The following is a 22,763-nucleotide window of genomic DNA, read 5'->3' on the forward strand; positions in this document are numbered from 1 at the left end:
GACCCACAAAGAATTGGAAAACAAATCCAATTTTGATAAACTCCCACATCTATTAGGTGAAATATCACAGTGTGCCATCTCTGTAAATACAACCCTTATTTATGTTTATTTATTTTCTCTTTGTACTTCAACTATTTGCACCTTGTTAAAACACTGTACATAGCCATAATATAACATTTGAAATGTCTATATTCTTTTGCAACTTTTGTGAGAAATGTTCACTGTTTATTTATGATTGTTTATTTCACATTTGTTGCTTTAGGCAATATAGACATATATTATGCCTCCCATTCAGAGAGAGAGAGAGAGAGAGAGAGAGAGAGAATGCCCTCACAAGCTCATCTCATTTCAGAGTTTGATAGATAATAGCCTTCTCTCTTGTGCTTTTTAAGCCAGACCCAGATCTACTGTATTGGGGCAACCTGGTCTCATAGGCTAAATGTAACATAGTAAATGTACATTCGGGACAAATAAGTATGATATGTTACGTTTGGTATGGTTATATAAGGAGGATGGTTACTTAAGGCAAAAAGTGTAGTGGTTGGTACCCAAAATCACTAATTCCTACAAATTACTGTGTTAAATAACACTAATATGTGAGAATCATATTTTTTTGTCGTTATAATAAGGTTGGTAGCAATATGAGAAAATCGTTGCAGCTCAAGTCACCAACAAAACCCACAACCGAATGCTCTTTTATGGGCTGGATGGCTAGCTAGCTAACTAGCAAACGTAGCTACACACAATAATAACAAAACCAATATCAGCATGTGAATTAGTTAGTTAGCTCTAAAATCACCTAAACCAACTGCAGTATCAATTTAGTAGTCTACAATCTCACCATGTTCAACCTGTAGATCTATGTGCCTCGCAGAGTGGATTCGGACATTCTCAATGGCACCATACAAGCCACCCTGGACTGAAAAGCCAGACAAATAGGAGAAATGTGCTAGACCCTCTGCTAAATTACACATTTCTCGAGGTAGGAACATTGCAAAAATATGATGAATGGCTAATTCGTGAGAAGGCAACCTTTGGCGTTATGACATTGGCCAGTATTGAAATCTGACATGTGTGACAGATGTTTTCGCAACCTATTAACTTCCAGTGTAGTGAGAGCGGCTGACCTGTTGCACCCTTGACAACCACTGTGATTATTATTATTTGACCCTGCTGGTCATCTATGAACAATTGAACATCTTGGCCATGTTCTGTTTTTATCTCCACTCGGCACAGCCAAAAAAGGACTGGCCACCCCTCATAGCCTTGTTCCTCTCTAGGTTTCTTCCTAGGTTCTGGCCTTTCTAGGGAGTTTTTCCTAGCCACTGTGCTTCTCCACCTGCATTGCTTGCTGTTTGGGGTTTTAGGCTGGGTTTCTGTACAGCACTTTGTGACATCAGCTGATGTAAGAAGGGCTTTATAAATACATTTGATTGATTGTAATGAAGTGAAATAAGGAAGAGAAATTAACAAACAATTGTACGCAAGTATAAACACCATGGGACCATGCAGCCGTCATACCGCTCAGGAAGGAGATGTGTTCTGTCTCTTCGAGATGGATGTAGTTTGTTACAAAAAGTGCAAATCAATCCCAGAACAACAGCAAAGGACCTTGTGAAGATGCTGGAGGAAACCGGTACAAACGTATCTATATCCACAGTAAAACAAGTCCTATATCGACATAACCTGAAAGGCCGCTCAGCAAGGAAGAAGCCACTGCTCCAAAACCGCCATTAAAAAATGCCAGACTACGGATTGCAACTGCTGTCATGGCAGAATCAGAATGATTTAGGTAACATTTATAAATAAAATGTTTTATTTATTTTATTTCATGCTTATGTGAGATGTCATTAGAATGTCTATTTTTGGATAATACTGTTGGCCGGTTGCAATTCTCTGTTCTCTGTCAGTGTTCAGTTACTTGGGCCGCAGAGAGGGGAGAGGTCAAGCTTGTCTTCATATGTAAACATATCTTTTAAACCATGTGAATGGATCGATTGAGGGGGAACCAATTATCTCTTGGCTCCACAATGTCTGTGTGCCAGTCACTGTCTCCGTGAGCTTGTCCAGAATGGGAGTGTCTAAAATGACAATTGATATATATCCTAATGTCTTGGTACTATGTTGTACCAAGAACGAGAAGTAGAACATCGTTTTAGGAGAGCAAACTGAACGATAATTTATAGCTAATGCTGTCTGGCTATGGAATACTCCTCTCAAGTAAAGTCTTCCTTTGTAATGTTCCTAAGATCTGTTATTCGTCATGTGAGTTGAGATGGGTGTGTCCTGGCTATAAATGATACTAAGAACTGTTTTGTAAGGACTCAGAGAATTCATTTATAGACACTGAATTGATCTGAGAGTCACAGGGTTGTGATGGAGCTCATATAATTAAAGATGGACTTTATGATAACTCTGACTTGTGTGTGGTTTGCTCTCATGATTTGGTAAATACAGGACATTTCCACTACACTGCACACGGGGGCAAAGATCGTACTTTTTTCTGGTCTGATGAAACAAAAATCGACCTGTTTGGCCATTATGACCATCGTTATTTATTGTTGGTTAAAGGGGGAGGCTTGCAAGCCGAATAACACCATCCCAACCGTGAAGCACGGGCTGGCAGCATCATGTTGTGGGGGTGCTTTGCTGCAGGAGGGACTGGTGCACTTCACAAAATAGATGGCATCATGAGTAGGGAAAATTATGCGGATATATTGAAACAACATCTCAAGACATCAGTTAGGAAGTTAAAGCTTGGTCGCAAATGGGTCTTCCAAATGGACAATGACCCCAAGCATACTTCCAAAGTTGTGGCAAAATGCCTTAAGGGCCACAAAGTCAAGGTATTGGAGTGACCATCACAAAGCCCTGACCTCAATCCCATAGAACATTTGTGGGCAGAAATGAAAAAGCGTGTGCGAGCAAGGAGGCCTACAAACCTGACTCAGTTACACCAGCTTTGTCAGGAGGAATGGGCTACCTGAAATGTTCGACCCAAGTTAAACAATTTAAAGGCAATGCTATCAAATACTAATTGAGTGTATGTAAACTTCTGACCCACTGGGAATGTGATAGAAGAAATAAAAGCTGAAATAAATAATTCTCTCTACTATTCTGACATTTCACATTCTTAAAATAAAGTGGTGAACCCAACTGACCTAAGACAGGGCATTTTTTACAAGGATTAAATATCAGTAATTGTGAAACTGAGTTTAAATGTATTTGGCTACGGTGTATGTAAACTTCTGACTTCAACTGTATCGTTGCTTGCTCACTAATGTCTTAATTGAAATTACGGATTGCCTCTTACCTGCTTGTTGTCCCCTTAAGCCATAGTTTTGTACATCTCAATTATCAGTAGAAACCACATTCGTTTAAGCAAGTCAGCAATATCAGCTTTTTTTTTTTAAAGGCAGTAAATGAGGCTGAATGTACTGTTTCAATGCCAGACAAGGCTCTGCTGAAAGCCAGGTGTAGCAGTGGTTGGGCGTTGGGACGACTGTTGGAACAGCTTTATGTAGGTCCTAACAGTTTGTGGGCACTGTTTGTCACCGTTATAGTATAATTAATGTATTGTTTAGTGTTGTGTAGTGGCTTTGCTGGTATGCATCCCATATTTTTGTTGTTGCCCCACCAAGATGTACATGCTAAAATCGCCACTGATTACACTGTCATTTGACCATGACATCTGATCTTTAGGACCTATTTTAGTGGCATATAGTACCTTACCTAACCTTGCTTTAGAGAAAGGAATCTCTGCACAGTTAGACTATGCACAGCCATTTTTGTCTGAAATCTTTCAGCTGGTTGAAATGAATGTTTCAGACATCCAAGAGACACAGAGACTCAATACATTCGAAATAATCTTGTGTGGGCCTGGGAAAATGCAGGCTTCCTCACAACATTGTGCAGAATTCCGTGCCAAACTATGTTCAGATCAGTGCTGTAATTTATCACCCGGTAAACACGTGGGAATACTATTTCAGCCCATAAAATAAGCAACTCTACTCCGCGCACATCTCGCGATAGGACGGTGCTCCCTCCATGCTTGTCTATGGTGAGAGTTTTCCTGGTATCGCGTGATGTCTAAAGTTTCCCACGCCTGTTGTTGTGGCGTCTGCCCTTTTCTCTCACTCTCTCTAGCAACCTGCCGCCTCCCCCTCTTTTCTGTACTCCTCTCCCGCCCCGTTTCTCTCCGTCTCCCTAGTCCCTACATCGCCAGTCTGCTTCTGTTGTCTCGGCGGATTGTTGGTCTGGGGAGAAAGGATATCGCGAGTGTTGGAGTTTTGGTGAGAGTTTGTGGAAGATGGCGCCTGTTGTGACAGGGTAAGTCTGAGATTCAGGGCTGGTGGTTGTAGCTATTGGAGTTAAAGTGAATTTAAGTTTTTTTGAAAGATAATTGGTCGCTTCTGTTCGAGCATATATAGCCGAGCAAATGTGGATGTTTGTGGCCATTTGTTTTCAGTCTGGGAAAGCATTTTCTTTGTCTGAATGTATTGTGTGTTTTCCTTTGACTACTTCACTGTACTGACTGTTGCTGCACTGCCGTGCAGTGTTCTGGGGGTCGAGCTAGCTCGCTACTGCTAGCTTTCAGAGGTCCTTTTTCAACACCAGACAACGATACGAGTACAATCAGTATGGGCTGGGAAAAAATTTAACTGTCGTTTTTTTTATCTATGTTTAGGTCATATTATTCAACTATATATCCCACGATATGTATGTGTTCGCCTTATAACCATGTTGCAATGTAATCTACAGTTCCACAGTCTGAAACACGTTGTGGCTTCGCCTTTGTCAAGCAAGGCATCGTTCGATTACGTTCGACTCGTCTCTGTGGTGTTAGCTGGCTAACGTTAATAACTGACTGGATATTTCTCGATCGATTGTTGGTTAATACACTTGCAGACGTCTGAGAACTGTAAGCATATGTTTTGCCATGCGTAAATGTACTCGTATAAAGTGGTGTTGACGAAACAGACCCGAGCTTCTCCGTCCGTGTTGCAGACACATTATACTAAGGACATGTAATTTATCTAATTCTACCTGCTATAACCCTCTAAAAACGAACTCAAAGTTGTAAAAAAAAGCATGACGTTGTGAGGATTTGTATACATGTCATTTTTGCTCTCTTTTATGTCTAAGCGTCAGATAAACGTCAGATAGCCAGCGCGAGCCACTGAAATCCAAAACGCTACAAAAATATACGTGAAATGAGATGCCTCTGTCCAAGGTTGATAAGCTACTTGATGAAATGGAGATGGTTTAGCAAGTTACTGTTGATAATTCACTAGGTTGAAGCTACTCACATTAATGAAAGGCAATCCTAAAAAAGGCAGCCCACTAATCTGTTTAAATACCCTTTATTTTGCTGCTGGAGGCAACGAGCTAAATTATCCCTCAGACTTTCTATCTTCCTAAATATTCGTCCGTTCCATGGGCTTAGCCCAATTTCTTTGATTGTAGCTAATTGTGCAATTGGGAGATAAGAGACATGTGGTAATTATTTGAAGAAGAGAAATATAGGCTAAATGAAGCCCATTTCATTTATCTGTCACTAGACTTTAGAATTGCCTGGGAAGTAGTATCGTCATCAAAGCATGCCTAATGTCTACTATTCTATAGCCACATTTTCCAAATGTGAAATGCTCTTATGATGCAGTAAGTAGTATTGTTACTTTTATGTATTGTAAACTAGTAGCAGCATAGCATTTGCATTATCTATCCTGTCTATGGATATTTCTCCAATTCCCAAAACAGTCCTATAATTTCGATGGTGTGTGTGCACATTAGCCAAACACAAGTTTTTTGGGGGGTAATCTGGAGTCAGTAGTCCCCACAGATAGCTCAGTGGGGGACAGACATTAGCTGGGCTTTTTGGAGGAGAAGTGCGTGTGGAGGGAGGGTGGGTGTCGAGGGTAGGTAATGTGTGTGCTCATTTGGGGCTTTCCAGCAGACCTGAGCTGATTTCTGTTTGGAGAGAGAGAGAGAGAGAGAGGGCAGGTGGGTCGGGTCTGGGTGGCTGGCCACCTGTCCAGATGATATCTACCCGAGCTGTGTGCTTTTTCTTCTGCCAGGATAGAGGGAGGAGGGGGAGTGAGACTAGCGGTTTAAACAGAATTAGAGTGCCATAAGGGATCTTTATTAGCATGTGGCCGGGCACGACCGCGTCAATGGCTGGAGGCTAGGGAGGGAGAGCGATAAAGAGAGGGAGAGAGAGAGCCCACATCCCAGCCGGCCTGTCCACAGCCCAGTGCCCCCACAACCCCACTCAGGGTCAGGTCTGACAGCCATGGCCCCCTCTGAGAGTTGGCTGGGAGTTGTGGTTGAGGCAGGGTGCACTGGTGCAGACCTGAGAGGGCAGTACTCTGAACTCGGTAGTAGGGCACACCGTAGCATAACGTTTTGCAATGGGAAAGAAAAATCTGTGTTCCTATAGGGCAAATTCAAGCAGTATCTGTTTGAGTTGGTGAGCAATTATAAATGTATAAAACATGAGCACATTCTAGAGGTTTGCTGAAAATGCTTGATAAGATTGACCGTCTGTCTCTGGCTTAAGTATGTTAAGATGGTTTGTATGTCTGAGCTCTTTCTTGCCCTTTCAGCTTAGTTTAGCCTAAATAGTGTCATGTGGCATTTTACGTGATCTCTTGTTTTTGTAAGAGAAATAGTGGAGCATTTAGTCAATGGATGTCTCTTCAGTGCAAAAAAAAATCCCAAGGAAAAGGACCATAGTTTTGTCTAACATAATAAATATAAAAAACAGCAGGAAATCATATTTGAGCTGTGTCTCAGAGCAGTGATAAGACTAGCCAACCTGCAGCCTACCATATCTCCTCAACACAGCTCTCTGAATGTTAGAAAAACAGGAATGAGATAGTGTTGCTGTATAATCTTTCTTTCCCCCTCAGAAAGTGTGCCTGATACCAGTGAGTCTAGCAGCCCTAGCTGAAAGAAAACTACTGTTCACGGGTAGACAATCTGGGCATCACCTGGGATGATAAAAGCATGAATCACTTATTTCAACACAATGCTGCCTCTACATGGCCCCTGGGTAAAGCTATTGGATATAACAAAAAAAAGAAAAAGAAATGCTATGCCCTCCCACTTTTACCCAAAAGTGTACAGCGGGACGACTCAGTCGAGACAGAGCCGGGCCTCTTTTCGTCCGTGTAATTACACCATTAAGCCTGCTTGTGAGGGACAGAGGCGTGTGAGCCACTGTGTGTGTGTGTACCCTTGAGCACTTAACCATAATTGCGCCTGTAAGTTGCTCTGGATAAGAGTGTCTTCCAAATGCACGTACATTTACATTTGAGTAATTTGGTGTGTGTGAGTTCCCTGGAAACAGGAGTGTGTCAGGGCCAGGACGATACCAGTTTGGCGATACTCATTAGTATCGTGGCAAGGAAACAAAACATGAAGCGGATTTAACTTCTTTAGGGCAACAGCCTTAATGTTGGAAACAAACATGTTTTTAGTGCTGCATGATTAACCGACATGTTGGTTATTTTTTAACCGACATCGGTTCAATTATTTGAAGTTCATTTTGTTTGTTTTTCTTCTTCTGTGAAAGCAGTTTCGGTAGAGATAAATAAGATCAAGCCTGAACTGTGTGATGTCGTAGGGAGTTGTAGTTTCCAACAGGTGCAGAAAATGTGTTAATTAACTACAATGACCATAATCCATTTTGCACCTGTTTAAACTTGTGTGGAGCAAACACGGAGACTGAGAGATGAGAGAATGCATGATCGAGAGGGATAGAAAGCAGTTGCTTCGCGAGCCTGAAAATACATGAGCTAAGTGATTGATGGTTGATATTCAGCAGTTGTAAAAGTATGCCTTTTTTTTTTACTTTTGAAGAACTACTAAAATTGTGATTTTGTCAGACAACATAGGCAGCAGCTCTATAGAAATGAGCTGATGGCTTGGAATGAAATAATAGTCATCAAATAAAACATATTTTTTAAAGTAATGTGAATAAATGATAAGCTGTAATGGGCACACACTACCATCATTAGACTTGATTTTATTCTGTGTTACAGCGTTCAACCCGCGTAGTGCATTTAATGTATAAAAAACGTATCTAAGAAAATAAACATAGATAAAATAATATATATAACTGAAACCAACCCGACCTCAAAATTGTATTAGTCATATGCGCTGAATACAACAGGTGTAGTAGACCTTACAGTGAAATGCTTTTTTACGAGCCCCTAACCGACAGTGCAGTTTTGCTCAGCACTATTATGTTATCATTCAACCCAGAGTCACATGCATTTATTTTCCAAGCTATAGCACACAATATTTTACATACAGCAGGTTTTTAAAGGACCAAATAGTTTGGTCTGCTTCGAATTTTCATTTTTGCCATGATACCGATACCACAATATTTTTTCCATCACAGCCCTAGAGTTTGTGTGTTTTCTGTGTGTAGAGGGGAAGCGGTCCCCAGGGTCCTCTTCTCCCTTCCCCCATTATGAGAGAGAGAGAGAGGAGCAGATGTGGAAGCAGTGACCTTTTTGGTGGCAGAGGGCTGGGGTAGAGTTAAAAGGGTCTGCCGATTTCATTCCCCCCGACACACACACACACTCCCCGCCTCACCTCCTCCTTGTACCTGAGCCGGGGCATTGACAGATAGGTTAATGAGGGAGGAGATACAAGCTCGTAAAACCCAGATCTGTGTGTCACCTCAGGACCTGAGAGCTATTGTGTTACTGAAGAGACGTGCTCCACATTCAGACACAGTAAAACATCTTAAAAGTCGAGGTAAGATTATTGAATATGGAAGCCAATATAGAACGTGCAGTTTGCTTCACTTGTAGGGTTCACGCCGTCAAAGTTGATAGGTTGTTTTGAAAAGGGGCTGTGACTTAATTTCAGTGCGATGTTCCCTGAAGCCTATTTGCCACCAGTCAGATTGTACTCAACTTGTTGGATGGCGTTGTGACATGCTTCCCTACTACTCTACCTATTTAAAAAAAAAATTTATCTGACTGTCTCAACCTCTCTGCCGCTCTCATCCTCGCTCTCTGAACTACAGCGGATGAAAAGGCATTTTTTTGTTTGTAATTTGGCTTGGCACTCTCCAGACTTGGTCCTCCGCCACATGCTAGTGGAAGAGGAAAGCCACGGAATATCACAATTTTACATAAGGGGTTTTCTTTATTGGTCATGTATTTTAATAAACTTTTGTAGTTGGCGGTGCATTTCCTAATTCCCAAAAGCCTGTGGGGGCCAGAGTTACAATGTTATTCCCTCACCGTCACCAGGCAATGATTGGATTCTTTATACGAAAGAGCCCCGTCTCTAAACCCAAGTGAGAACGCATTATTTGCTTCATGAGCTTGGAATGTATTCCAAATAACCTTTCACTTTATCTCTAGGGCTAAAACGTGATATTGTTTCAAGAAGGATGAGACAGAAGAATTCTCGATGCAAATAAGACAGTGTGGTTTTGAAAACACCATCACATCGAAGCCCAAGTTCCCTGTGTTGTCGTTGGCCTTGGCATTCAACTTGTCTTCTGGATCAGAAAAAGGGCTTAGGTGGTGAGCGTGGCAGGGGACGTGGTAATGGGCACGGTCGGCCCGTCACCATGGCTGAATTTTTAGAGACATTTTAAGAGTCCCCCATCTGGGTGGTGTAGAGACATTAAAAAAAAACATTTAAGCAAAGTTTTAAATCAAAATTCCTGCAATTCTACACATTTTGCCATTTCCTGCAATACTACATATTCTACCATGGAGTTGAGAGAACATTTTGCCGTTTTAAAGTACATTTCCTGCAATTCTATGCTTTTTTTCTTGACATCGCTAATGCTGTGCTCTTTTGCTCAAATATAATAACAAAGTTAATACTGCTAAATTCATTGGGTCCATCTTGCGAACATAAGCAACCATTTATATTTAAACAGGTTCTCCGGCACAACATGCGTGTCAGCCAACTTCCACATGCCAGAACTCTAAATTGTAGTTTGTCCCATCAGATAACATGGCATACGTTAGCCCCATGCTAACCTCAACAGGTGGCACTGATTATATTCTGGCACATTCTTCCACAGCCTATCAAATATCTTAGACTATCCACCAACCATTGGCATTTCTAATGTTAGATAACAGTTTCATGTTTTTGCATATATGACAATCTATTTTTTTGTTGATCTGTTTTACACACATCCATATGCTTTTATAGAAAAAAAATAAGAACTTCTAGTTTATCGTACGTCATAAAAAAATTAAATAAATGGATTTGTCAAACAGTAGTCAGGTAGGCTATCATCGCTTCAAGGTGGCACACACTGCTGAAGCGGTTGACTCGAAATTGATGGTGCACTTTAACCGTGGGTTCGAGCCCCCCTCGCATCAAAGCTTTTTTGTTGAGAAAAAAACTGTTCATTGCCTGTCCTTGATACTTGATTCAAAACGCATGTCACGAAGTGGATGATTATAATAATGCATAGCCTATTAAACGTTGTAAGCCTGCATGTAAGTGTAGGCCTACATAAGAACATACTAATAGAGTACCACAGTATGAGTCATTAATATCCATAAAACCTAGCGGTCAAAAAGGGAAATTCATTTTTAATGGTTAATCCAAACCTCATTCCAGGGTAAGCCTACACGAAACACAGCCCTTATCTTAAAATCCCCTATGGGAGAAATTAATGGTGGAAAAACGATTGGAACCATTTCCCTGTTTGACCGCTAGGTTTTATGGGTATAATGACACCCACCGTGCAGCTCTGTGACAGCCAAGTGTCTTCCTACAATAAGACTGTCAATTCCAGTCCTCCATACTTGCAATTAAACTTCTTTAAAATAACTGCAATACTGTCATCTGTAGGGTGATAACGAGAGTGCAAACTATAATCCTACTCTACACTTTAATGCTCGTCCTCCTCAAGTAAAATAAAGGGAAAAGGGGATACCTTGTCAGTTGTACAACTGAATGCCTTCAACTGAAATGTGTCTTCCGCATTTAACCCAATCCCTCTGAATCAGAGAGGTGTGGGGGCTGCCTTAATCGACATCCAAGTCATCGGTGAACAGTGGAAATAACACGCATGACTAAGCAGATGGTTATAAAAACAATCTTAACTCTGTAGGCCTATGTTTATGTGTACACGTCTATGTAATATAGCCTATGCAATATGATCAATAGGCAATAGCAGTGAGTTTTGTTTGCAAGGCTGAAGAAAGTGGTAACTCCTTATTTATTTAATTCATAATCTTCCTTTTCAAGATGTTGGCTGAAGGCGTCCCTTTTCAACACACTAACACAATACATGTAATTTCACTTTTCAAAAGGGGGACTCTTGAGATTCGAACCCTTGCCACAATCTGCGACAATTATGTGCACTAGGCATTTGCACAGAGCGCAATTTGACCAGTCAGTGAAATACATGTAATTGGCTGATATGCATTTTGTGTAGGAGAACCTGTTTTTAAATTGAAATGGTTGCTTATGTTCGCAAGTATGGACCAACTGTCTAGCTTTTATTTTGGTGATATGTTAGTTCTCAAAGATGATATTAGAAAAAGATAAGTACAGTTGAAGTCGGAAGTTTACATACACTTAGGTTGGAGTCATTAAACTCGTTTTTCAACCACTCCACAAATGTCTTGTTAACAAACTATAATTTTTGCAAGTCGATTACTACATATACAAGTCATTTTCCAACAATTGTTTACAGACAGATTATTTATCTTATTATTCACTGTATCACAATTCCAGTGGGTCAAAAGTTTACATACATTAAGTTGACTTGCTTTAAACAGCTTGTAAAATTGCAGAAAAGTATGTCATGGCTTTAGAAGCTTCTGATAGGCTAATTGACATCATTTGAGTCAATTAAAGGTGTACCTGTGGATGAATTTCAAGGCCTACCTTCAAACTCAGTACCTCTTTGCTTGACATCATGGGAAAATCAAAAAAAATTATAGACCTCCACAAGTCTGGTTCATCCTTGGGAGCAATTTCCAAACGCCTGAAGGTACCACGTTCATCTGTACGCAAGTATAAACACCATGAGACCACACAGCCGTCATACCGCTCAGGAAGGAGACGTTTTCTGTCTCCTAGAGATGAACGTACTTTGGTGCGAAAAGTGCCATTCAATCCCAGAACAACAGCAAAGGACCTTGTGAAGATGCTGAAGGAAACATGTACAAAAGTATCTATATCCACAGTAAAACAAGTCCTATATCGACATAACCTGAAAGGCCGCTCAGCAAGGAAGAAAACCGCCATAAAAAAGCCAGACTACGGTTTGCAACTGCACATGGGGACAAAGATCGTACTTTTGGAGAAATGTCCTCTGGTCTGATGAAACGAAAATAGAACGGTTTGGCCATAATGACCATCGCTATGTTTTGGAGGAAAAAGGGGGAGGCTTGCAAGCCAAAGAACACCATCTCAACCGTGAAGCACAAGGGTGGAAGCATCATGTTGTGGGGGTGCTTTGGTGAAGGAGGGACTAGTGCACTTCACAAAATAGATGGTGTCATGAGGAGGGAAATTTATGTGGATATAGCAACATCTCAAGACATCAGTCAGGAAGTTAAAGCTTGGCCACGAATGGGTTTTCAAAAGGGACAATGACCCCAAGCATGCTTCCAAAGTTGTGGCAAAATGGCTTGAGGACAACAAAGTCAAGGTATTGGAGTGGCCATCACAAAGCCCTGACCTCAATCCTACAGGAAATGTGTGGGCAGAACTGAAAAAGCGTGTGTGAGCAAGGAGGCCTACAAACCTGACTCAGTTACACCAGCTCTGTCAAGAGGTGAATTTTGGCCCATTCCTAACTTATTGATGGAATCTTGTGGAAGGCTACCTGAAATGTTTGACCCAAGTTAAACAATTTAAAGGCAATGCTACTAAATACTAATTGAGTGTATGTAAACTTCTGCCACTGGGATTGTGATGAAAGAAATAAAAACTGAAAGAAATCAGTCTCTACTATTATTCTGACATTTCACGTTCTTAAAATAGTGGTGATCCTAACTGACCTAAGACAGGGAATTTTTACTAGGATTAAATGTCCGGAATTGTGAAAAACTGAGTTTAAATGTACTTGGCTATGGTGTATGTAAACTTCCGACTTCAACTGTAGGTCAATTATCTTTTCTTCATACTTTTTTTGTCTGGTTTTAGTCGTTTTTAAGTTTACACTGAACGCATTTTTACAACCCCAAAAATGGCCTACCAAGGAGTTCAATGGCAGACAAATCCCTTGCATTGATAATCTACTCTCCAAGAGCGAGGGAAAGGGAGAGCACAGAAAGTACTGTTTTGCAGTGCCCTCTCTCTCTCTCCTCTTAGCCTAGCGAGTTTCCTCCACCCTCCCCTCCTGGTCCTGTTGCTGTTGGTAGCAATTACAGCATTGCCAAGGGAACCAGACGTGTTTCTACCGGCATCAGCGTTTTCTGACCCACCGTCACGTTTCAGGATGTTTCATTCAGAAAACACGTAGTGATCCCCTGTCTGTCTGCATGCTTGGTTTAATTTAACCTCTTCTCCAACCATCCCAGAATCATGCCATGTTTTGCAATCTTTTACAGCACATACCGAGAGAAAAACCGGGTTGAATTCAACGTGAATGATATTGACTTTTTTTTGCTCTTTGCTCCAGTGTGTTTCTTGTGAAAAGAGTGTGGGCAGGAATCCCCAGGATGAGAAAAGTGGATTTGTTTTTTGGACAAATATTATTTTAATAGGGGGAAAATAGTTCTGCCATGGTTTATGAGACATTAATAATTGCTTGAAGCTACCAAGAGACCCTAGCAGGAGAGTGTCTGTTTAGAAAGAAATGCTTCGTTCTCTGATGCTTTTGGCCCCGGATAAAAGGCTTCTTGTTTTTGTTTGTATGTGTTCTTTTTGGACCTCAATGGATTTTAGATTGTGATTGATAGTTTACTAACCACCAGTTTGTCAAAAGCCTGCGTCTTCTCGGACTGGTGTTTTTGAATCTGAAGAGAAGGCATCTTTTAGCCTTTGGGAGTTGGTTTCCTTTCCTAGGTGTGAGAGTTCACATTAGGGTTGGTTGGGATAGGAGTGTTGTATGCCAGCAGCATACCAGCCTGCATCCCACTGCTGGCTTGCCTCTGAAGCTAAGCAGGGTTGGTCATGGTCGGTCCCTCGATGGGAGACCAGATGCTCCTAGAATTGGTTTTGGAGGGCCAGTAGGAGGCACACTTTCCTCTGGTTTAATTATAATTTTTTTGAATGCCCCAGGGCAGTGAATGGGACAATTTCCCTGTGTAGGGTGAAGTCTTTCGGATGGGAAGTTAAACGGGTTTCCTGACTCTGTGGTCACTAAAAAGGGGGAAAGCCCCATCACCGTCATCATCCCCAACTGCCATGCTCGCCCATCTGAAGAACAAGGAGTGGCAATTGGCAAGAAACCACCTAGTGACAGATGAACCATATCAGAGACACATTGGTATAGCCTACACCATGCCATCATTATACAAACCATGATATGATGCTAGTACTGCCACAAAATTAACAAGACAATTTTGATGTCTGCAACACAACCGTGGCTAGGAGGAGATTGAGAACCTGCTACTACAGCCATCTAGTTAACGATTCTCTTTCACTAGTCCTGCTTTTCACATTCACTGCTCCCTCTATCACCCTTTTCTGTCTGAGAAGCTAATATTAGACTGTGGCATCATGGCGAGTGGCAAGGGCCAGACGCACGCACAGACAGACTCACACACACATTGTGTTACCCCAAGGGCTCGTGTGTGTGTGTGTGAGAGAGAGAGAGAGAGAGGTGGAGAGCGTGTGTGTGAGAGAGAGAGAGGTGGAGAGCGTGTGTGTGTGAGAGAGAGAGAGGTGGAGAGCGTGTGTGTGTGAGAGAGAGAGAGGTGGAGAGCGTGTGTGTGTGAGAGAGAGGTGGAGAGCGTGTGTGTGTGTGTGAGAGAGAGGTGGAGAGCGTGTGTGTGTGTGAGAGAGAGGTGGAGAGCGTGTGTGTGAGAGAGGTGGAGAGCGTGTGTGTGTGAGAGAGAGAGAGAGGTGGAGAGCGTGTGTGTGTGAGAGAGGTGGAGAGCGTGTGTGTGTGAGAGAGAGAGCGAGAGAGGTGGAGAGCGTGTGAGAGAGAGAGAGAGAGGTGGAGAGCGTGTGAGAGAGAGAAAGGTGGAGAGCGTGAGAGAGAGAGAGAGGTGGAGAGCGTGTGAGAGAGAGAGAGAGAGGTGGAGAGCGTGTGAGAGAGAGAGAGGTGGAGAGCGTGTGAGAGAGAGAGGTGGAGAGCGTGTGAGAGGTGGAGAGCGTGTGAGAGAGAGAGGTGGAGAGCGTGTGAGAGAGAGAGGTGGAGAGCGTGTGAGAGAGAGGTGGAGAGCGTGTGTGAGAGAGGTGGAGAGCGTGTGAGAGAGGTGGAGAGAGAAAGGGGTGGAGTAGTTGAAGCCCCTTGGAGTCAGAGATGGCACCAGCAACATAGAGTTGATCTTTAGAAAGCAGGGTCCCTCACCTTATTTTCCAGTTAACAACACCACATCAGTCCAGACTAAAGAGGAAAGACAGAGACTTGATAAAGGGGAACTGGGTAGCAAGAACGAAACCTTATTATTTTTCCTCCTACCATGACAATAACAACAATGAAACCAGACAGTGGGCCGGAGGTGACAAACTCAGTGCCAAGCGCCGCATCGCTAACATACACACAGCAGCCTGCAGATAAACACACTTGTGGGCTAAAGGTTGCCAAGGTTTCTCATAATTTCTGACTTCTCTCTCTTGTACTTCTGTTTCTGTCACACAGACACACACACAGACTTGTACAGCTAACCTCGTGGGGGAACAGAATTCAGTGCCATTCAAAATCCTATTTTTCCTATCCCCTAACCTGTACTTTAACCCTAACCTTAACCCAAGAACCTAACCCTACCTCTTAATGTAATTCTAATCTTAACCCTAAACCCCCTAGAAATAGCATTTGACCTCGTGGGGACTAATAAAATGTCCCCAGTTGGTAAAATGTTTGTTTAATATTCTTGTGGGGACTTCTGGTCGTACTCATTCTAGGGGTTTTGATGATAGCTTTGTACACTCTTGGCATTCTCTCAACCAGCTTCATGAGGTAGTGCCCTGGAATTCATTTAAATTAACAGGTGTGTCTTTTTAAAAGTTAATTGGAATTTCTTTCTTTCTTATTGTGTTTTAGCCAATCAGTTGTGTTGTGACAAGGTAGTGGTGCTTCACAGAAGATGGCCCTATTTGGTAGAATACCAAGTCCATATTATGGCAAGAACAGCTCAAATAAGCAAAGAGACTTTGGCTTCTGGGTTAAGTGGGCAGTATGGCTCGGCTGGGTCGTGTTTCGTGGGGACGCACGGCTCTCGACCTTCTCCTCTCCCGAGTCCTTACGGGAGTTGCAGTGACGGGGCAAGACTGTAAATACCAATTGGATACCATGAAATTGGGGAGAAAAAGGGGTAAAAAATACATCTATTTTGATTTATATATATGAGTTACCATCCTCAGAAATTGCAGAGTTCAAGTGACAGACACATCTCAACATCAACTGTTCAGAGGAGACTGCATAAATCAGGCCTTCATGGTCAAATTGCTGCAAAGAAACCACTACCAAAGGACAACAATAATAAGAGACTTGCTTGGGCCAAGAAACACGAGCAATCGGCATTAGACCGGTTGAACTCTGGTCTGATGAGTCAAAACTTGAGATGTCTGGTTCCATCCGGCGTGTCTTTGTTAGTCGCTGAGTAGGTGAACAGATGATCACATATGTGGTTTCCACCGTGAAGCATGGAGGAGGAGGTGTGATGGTGTGGGGTTGTTTTGCTGGTGACACGGTCTGTGATTTATTTAGAATGGGAACTCCAAGACTGTTGGAAAGCATTCCAGGTGACGCTGGTTGAGAGAATGCCAAGATGTGCAAAGCTGTCAATCAAGGCAAAGGGTGGCTACTTTGAGGAATCTACAATCTATTTTGACTTATTTAACATTTTCTTTGGTTACTAGATGACTCCATATGTGTTATTTCACTAAATGTTTTCAACTGACATGTGTTTTCCGCATTTAACCCAACCCCTCTGAATCAGAGAGGTGCTTGGGGGCTGCCTTAATCAACATCCACATCTTTGGCGCCCGGTAACCTTCCGGTTACTGCCCAACGCTCTAACCACTAGGCACCTGCTGCCCACTGTAAACATTATTAAAGTGACCAGTGTTCCATTATTAAAGTGACTTGTGATTCCATGTCTATGTACATAGGGCAGCAGCCTCTAAGGTGCAGGGTTGTGTAACCGGATGGTAGCCGGCTAGTGACTAAGTTCAATGGTGCATCTGTACACATTTGTGAGGGTCTCCTGAGGTTGAAGAGACGCTGTTGCGCATTCTTCACCACAATGTCTGAGTAGGTGGACTATTTCAGATTGGCAGTGATGTGTACGCCGATGTGGATTGGGGCGTGCTCCCTCTGCTGTCTCCTCAAGTCCACGATCAGCAGTGGTTAGTTGAGGTTATTAATGACCAGAGGGTTGCTCTTTGCTGGTCTGGTTCAGACCATAGCTTTCAATTGGTTCACTGAATACTTGACTATCTTTTACATAGGAACATAGCTGATTTAATTACGATGATTCACATCAGTCCCACAATCTAAAACAGTCACAGCCAGGGTCCTAAAGGGGTTGGTTGGGATTGGAGTGTTGTTCTATACACTCTGACCCCCGTTTCCCTTTATCCCCCCTTTTCTCTCCTTTTGTCATTGAGTCATCAGAGAAGGGGAGAGATGGAGAGCAAAAGAGAGGGGAATGGCGATAGAAAGAGAGAAGGTCATTGAGATTGCAGGGAAAAGCAGAACATCAACTATTTGTTCTATGGATGGCCCCACGCTCTCTTTCTCTCTTCCTGACAGCTACCACTGAGCAGAGCACTTCTGTCACACAACCCAAACTGTTAAAGAGGCCCATTTTAGTTGTGTGTATGTGTGTGCGCGGGTTGAGTTTTCATTGCACGTACGTCCCAGAAAGGGAAGTGACTCAAGTGAAGGCGGTGGACAATGATGGTAGACAATGATGGACAGGGTGAGTGAGATGCGAGAGAGAGAAATAGTCTCTCTTTGAGAAATGACATGCGTACTCTGTTTATTGTAGCCCTGTAACCTACATTTGTATACATTTGACAAGGACAACTTCCAAGTATTTTGTGGTTCTCATTCTACTAGCTGGTAGGCCCTAGTATTCTGTGGTTCTCATCATACTAGCTAGTTGGACCTATTATTGTTTAGGGTAGTGCACAGCTACTAGAGCTAGTTGAAGTGGTGGAATATAAACCCTGTGAGGAGTCCACTCATGAGGATGAGTCACACATGGCCTTAACACAAATACACAGGCCGCAGCACTGATTCAGACCAGTGGCCGACATATGGGACAGAAAACATATGGGAAAAATCCTCTCTCCATTTTCCTAACCAAGAGCCCCCATAGTCCACCCATGGACACTGACTTGGCGGCAGAAAAAACTGCAGTGCAGGATAAAATATTATCAGTGAATCCTCCTCAGAGACCTTGCCACTTCACTCTGAATAGATTGTCTAAACTTTCCTACTTTATACTCTCAGACATCAGTCTCCAGCCCACTCTGTCTGGGAGGTTGTCTGCAAGGATGATGCATTTTATAAAAAGAAAGAATATAAAAAGGGGAGAATCAAAGCGATGTGATTCAGAGATGGGACCCCAGTAGAGTATGGAGCATCGCAGCGTGGTGAGGCTGTGCTTGCAGCTCAAGCGTGACTGAGAGTGTCTTCACTTCCAGAGAAACACACATGCAGAGATTCAGACATGTACACAACAGGGTTTCCGTTAAGAAAATGTGGCGTCGGACGGCAGCGTTTTAATAACACATTTCCGGACCCATGTGCATTGGGTGCGTAACCTGATTAGGGCTTCCACCCAGGGTGTTTAGAATGACAGAAATCACATTTTAGATTATGGTAATTCATGTTAACAGAACAATGCAGTGGCGTGTGTCCTTCTTACCGAATTCTTATGCGCACTTTGAAGATGTTAGAATAATCGTCCACATATACTTTCCCTCAGCCGACAAGACGAGTAACAAACAGCAAAATCACTCGACCGTGTCAGTCAACTTTCCCCCACAGTAGAAAAGTTCTATTGGTCAGCTTGTCGTTCTGTGCGAGAAATAAATAGCCTATTCCAAACAGACTCTGTGACAGTTGTGGGAAGATGGATCTCAAATTCATATAACCATGGGTTACTAATATGATTAGGATTGTTCCTTTCGCTACTGGACAACAACATGTTTTCAAATAAACTTTTTGAACATGAAAGAAATGGGCTACATGTGTCAATGGCATATGGAAGTCTTTATAAAATATTTGCCTCCATGTTGATAGAAATGGATGTTTGTTTCACACAATTAAGTGTATGTTTTCAAAGTGCATACTGCCTCCAGCTCACATTGCAAAATGGTATGTGTGATGCACTGAAGCCTGCTTACCGTTACCGTGGCACATGAATGGCGAATGGGAAGCGCGCTTCAATTACCAGTTGAGAAATAAAAATATACTGAACTAAAATATAAACGCAACATGTAAAGTGTTGGTCCCATGTTTCATGAGCTGAAATAAAAGATACCAGAATTTATCCATATATACAAAAAGCTTATTAATCTCAATTTTTTTGCACACATTTGTTTTACTTCCCTGTTAGTGAACATTTTCTCTCTTGCTAAAATAATCCACCCACTTGACAGCTGTGGCATAGCAAGAAGCAGAATAAACAGCGTGATCCATACACATGTGCACCTTGTGCTTGGGACAATAAAAGACCACTCTAAAATGTGCAGTTTTGTCACACAACACAATGCCACAGATGGCTCAAGTTTTGAGGGAGCGTGCAATTGGCATGCTGACTGCAGGAATGTCCACCAGAGCTGTTGTTAGAGAATGTAATGTTAATATCTCTATCATAAGCTGCCCCCAACACCATTTTACAGAGTTTGGCAGTACGTCTAACCGGCCTCACAACCGCAGACCACGTATAATCACGCCAGCCCAGGACCTCCACATCCAGCTTCTTCAGTTGTGGGATCATCTGAAAACAGCCATCCGGACAGCTGATAAAACTGAAGAGTATTTCTGTCTGTAATAAAGCCCTTCTGTGGGGAAAAACTCATTCTGATTGGCTGGGCCTGGCTCTCCATTGGGTGGGCCTGACTCCCAAGTGGGTGGGCATATGCTCTCTCAGGCCCACCCATGGTTGCGCCCCTGCCCAGTCAAGTGAAGTCCATAGATTAGGGCCTCATTTATTTATTTTGATTGACTGATTTCCCTATATGAACTGTAAATCAGTAAAATTGTTGAAATTGCTGCATTCATATTTTTGTTCTGTATAGTAGGTCTTTTTTAAACGTGGCCATCAAATGTTTTTAACACGCGATTGCGTTCATAATTGTTGCGCAATGATTGGGCTTATAAACGCAATACCCCATAATGTCAAAGTAAAATGAAAGCTGAAATTCGACCCCTTTTGTTATGGCAAGCCTAAATAAGTTCAGGAGTAAAAATGTCACAAAAGTGGCCTGATTTTTGAATGACTACCTCATCTCTGTGCCCGACACATGCAATTATCTGTAAAGACCGGGGGGGCTTAGATCAGGATGTAGATGCGGCTGAATTTTAGAGAGAATTTCTCAAATGTAGTCATGAAGCTGCGAGAAAGTCTAGCAGTTTTTAACCTCCCTCTCTAGGGACGCTGACGTCCCACCTGACCAACATCCAGTGAAATTGCAGGGCGCCAAATTCAAAACAGAAATCTCATAATTAAAATTCCTCAAACATACATGTATTATACACCATTTTAAAGATAAACTTGTTTATCCCACCACAGTGTCCGATTTCAAAAAAGCTTTATGACGAAAGCACACTATGCGATTGTTAGGTCAGTACAAAGTTTAAAAAAACAGCAATTTTCCAGCCAAAGAGAGGAGTCGCAGAAATAGAGAGAAAATGAATCACTAACCTTTTGATGATCTTCTTCAGATGGCACTCATAGGACTTCATGTTACACAATACATGTATGTTTTGTTCGATAAAGTTCAAAAACACGCCAATGTAAACAAAGATTATGTTTTGCCTCCAAAACATCTGGTGAAAGTGCGGAGAGCTATGTCAATTTACAGAAATACTCATCATAAATGTTGATGAAAAGACAACTGTTATGCATGGAATTAAAGATATATTTCTCCTTACCTTCTCTAGGGCAGCATTCGGAATTTTGAATGAAAAGCATGCCCAAATTAAACGGCCTGCTACTCGGGCCCAGAAGATATGATATGCATAGAACTGGTAGATTTGGATAGAAAACACTCTAAAGTTTCCAAAACTGTTAAAATAGTGTCTGCAAGTATAACAGAGGCAAAAACCTGGGAAAAATCCATTCAGGAAGTAGTTTTTTTGTTTTGTTTTGTAATTATCCATTCAATGCCATTACAGTATCCATTGACATAGGACTCAATTTGCAGTTCCTATGCCTTCCACTAGATGTCAACAGTCTTTAGAAATGGTTTCAGGCTTGTATTCTGATAAATGAGGGAGTAAGAGCAGTCTGAATGAGTGGACCCTGACGTGTCACAGAGCTTTTCCATGTGCAATCCCGAGAGAGTGCATTTCTTGTTTACCTTTTATATTGACGACGTTATTGTCCGGTTTAAATATTATAGATAATTTAGGCTAAAAACAACCTGAGGATTGATTATAAACATCGTTTGACATGTTTCTATGAACTTTACGGATACAATTAGGATTTTTTGTCTGCCTGATTTGACTGCGTTTGAGCCTGTGGATTCCTGAAGAAAACGCGTGAACAAAACTGAGGTTTTTGGATATAAAGAGACTTTATCGAACAAAAGGAACATTTATTGAGTAAATGAATGTCTTCTGAGTGCACCAATATGAAGATCATCAAAGGTAAGGGATTAATTTGATCTCTATTTCTGAGTTTTGTAACGCTTCTGCTTGGCTGGTTACTGTTTGTAATGATTTGTCTGCTGGGCTATGTTCTCAAATAATCGTAAGGTATGCTTTCGCCTTAAAGTGTAAAAAAATCTGACACCGTGGTTGGATTCACAAGAAGTTCATCTTTAAGTCTATATAAATTATGTTTTGTTTTCAGAATTTTTATAATGAGTATTTCTTATAATGAGTATTTCTGTATTTGAATTTGGCGCTCTGCAATCTCACTGGATATTGGCCAGCGAGCGTCCCACATACCCGAGAGAGGTTAATGCAACCGCTTTTGTCAGATTTCAAAAAAGCTTTACCGAAAAAGCACACCATGGAATAATCTGAGTACAGCATTCAGAGACCAAAACAAGGAATACAGATTCCCTCCATGTTATGTAGTCAACAATAGTCAGAAATAGCATTATCAATATTCACTTACCTTTGATGATCTTCATCAGAATGCACTCCCAGGAATCCCAGTTCCACAATAAATGTTAGTTTTGTTTGATAAAGTCCATCATTTATGTCCAAATACCTCCTTTTTGTTCGCGCATTTAGTACAGTAATCCAAATTCGCAGGCACTAGGTCCAGACAGTCAAAGTTATATTGCAGTTTGTAGAAACATGTCAAACAATGTATATAATCAATCTTTAGGATGTTTTTGTCATAAATCTTCAATAATGTTTCAACTGGAGAATTCATTTTGTCTTTAGAAAATAAAGGGAACGGAGCTAACTCTCACGGGCGCGCGCCTGACTGAGCACTTGGCCTTCT

At 41.9% G+C, this 22,763-nt stretch overlaps 1 protein-coding gene across 1 annotated transcript in view; it reads left to right on the forward strand.

The window, feature by feature from the left end:
- Positions 1–4,023: 4,023 nt before the first annotated feature.
- LOC109906619 (recombining binding protein suppressor of hairless) overlaps positions 4,024–22,763 on the forward strand; it is an 89,399-nt gene continuing 70,659 nt past the window's right edge. The window contains exon 1 of the mRNA XM_020504422.2: positions 4,024–4,329. Coding sequence (XP_020360011.1) covers positions 4,310–4,329 — 20 coding nt within the window. The 5' untranslated portion in view covers positions 4,024–4,309. The remainder of the gene's footprint in view (positions 4,330–22,763) is intronic.

The sequence above is a fragment of the Oncorhynchus kisutch genome, linkage group LG16, assembly GCF_002021735.2.
Source record: "Oncorhynchus kisutch isolate 150728-3 linkage group LG16, Okis_V2, whole genome shotgun sequence".
NCBI lineage: Eukaryota > Metazoa > Chordata > Actinopteri > Salmoniformes > Salmonidae > Oncorhynchus > Oncorhynchus kisutch.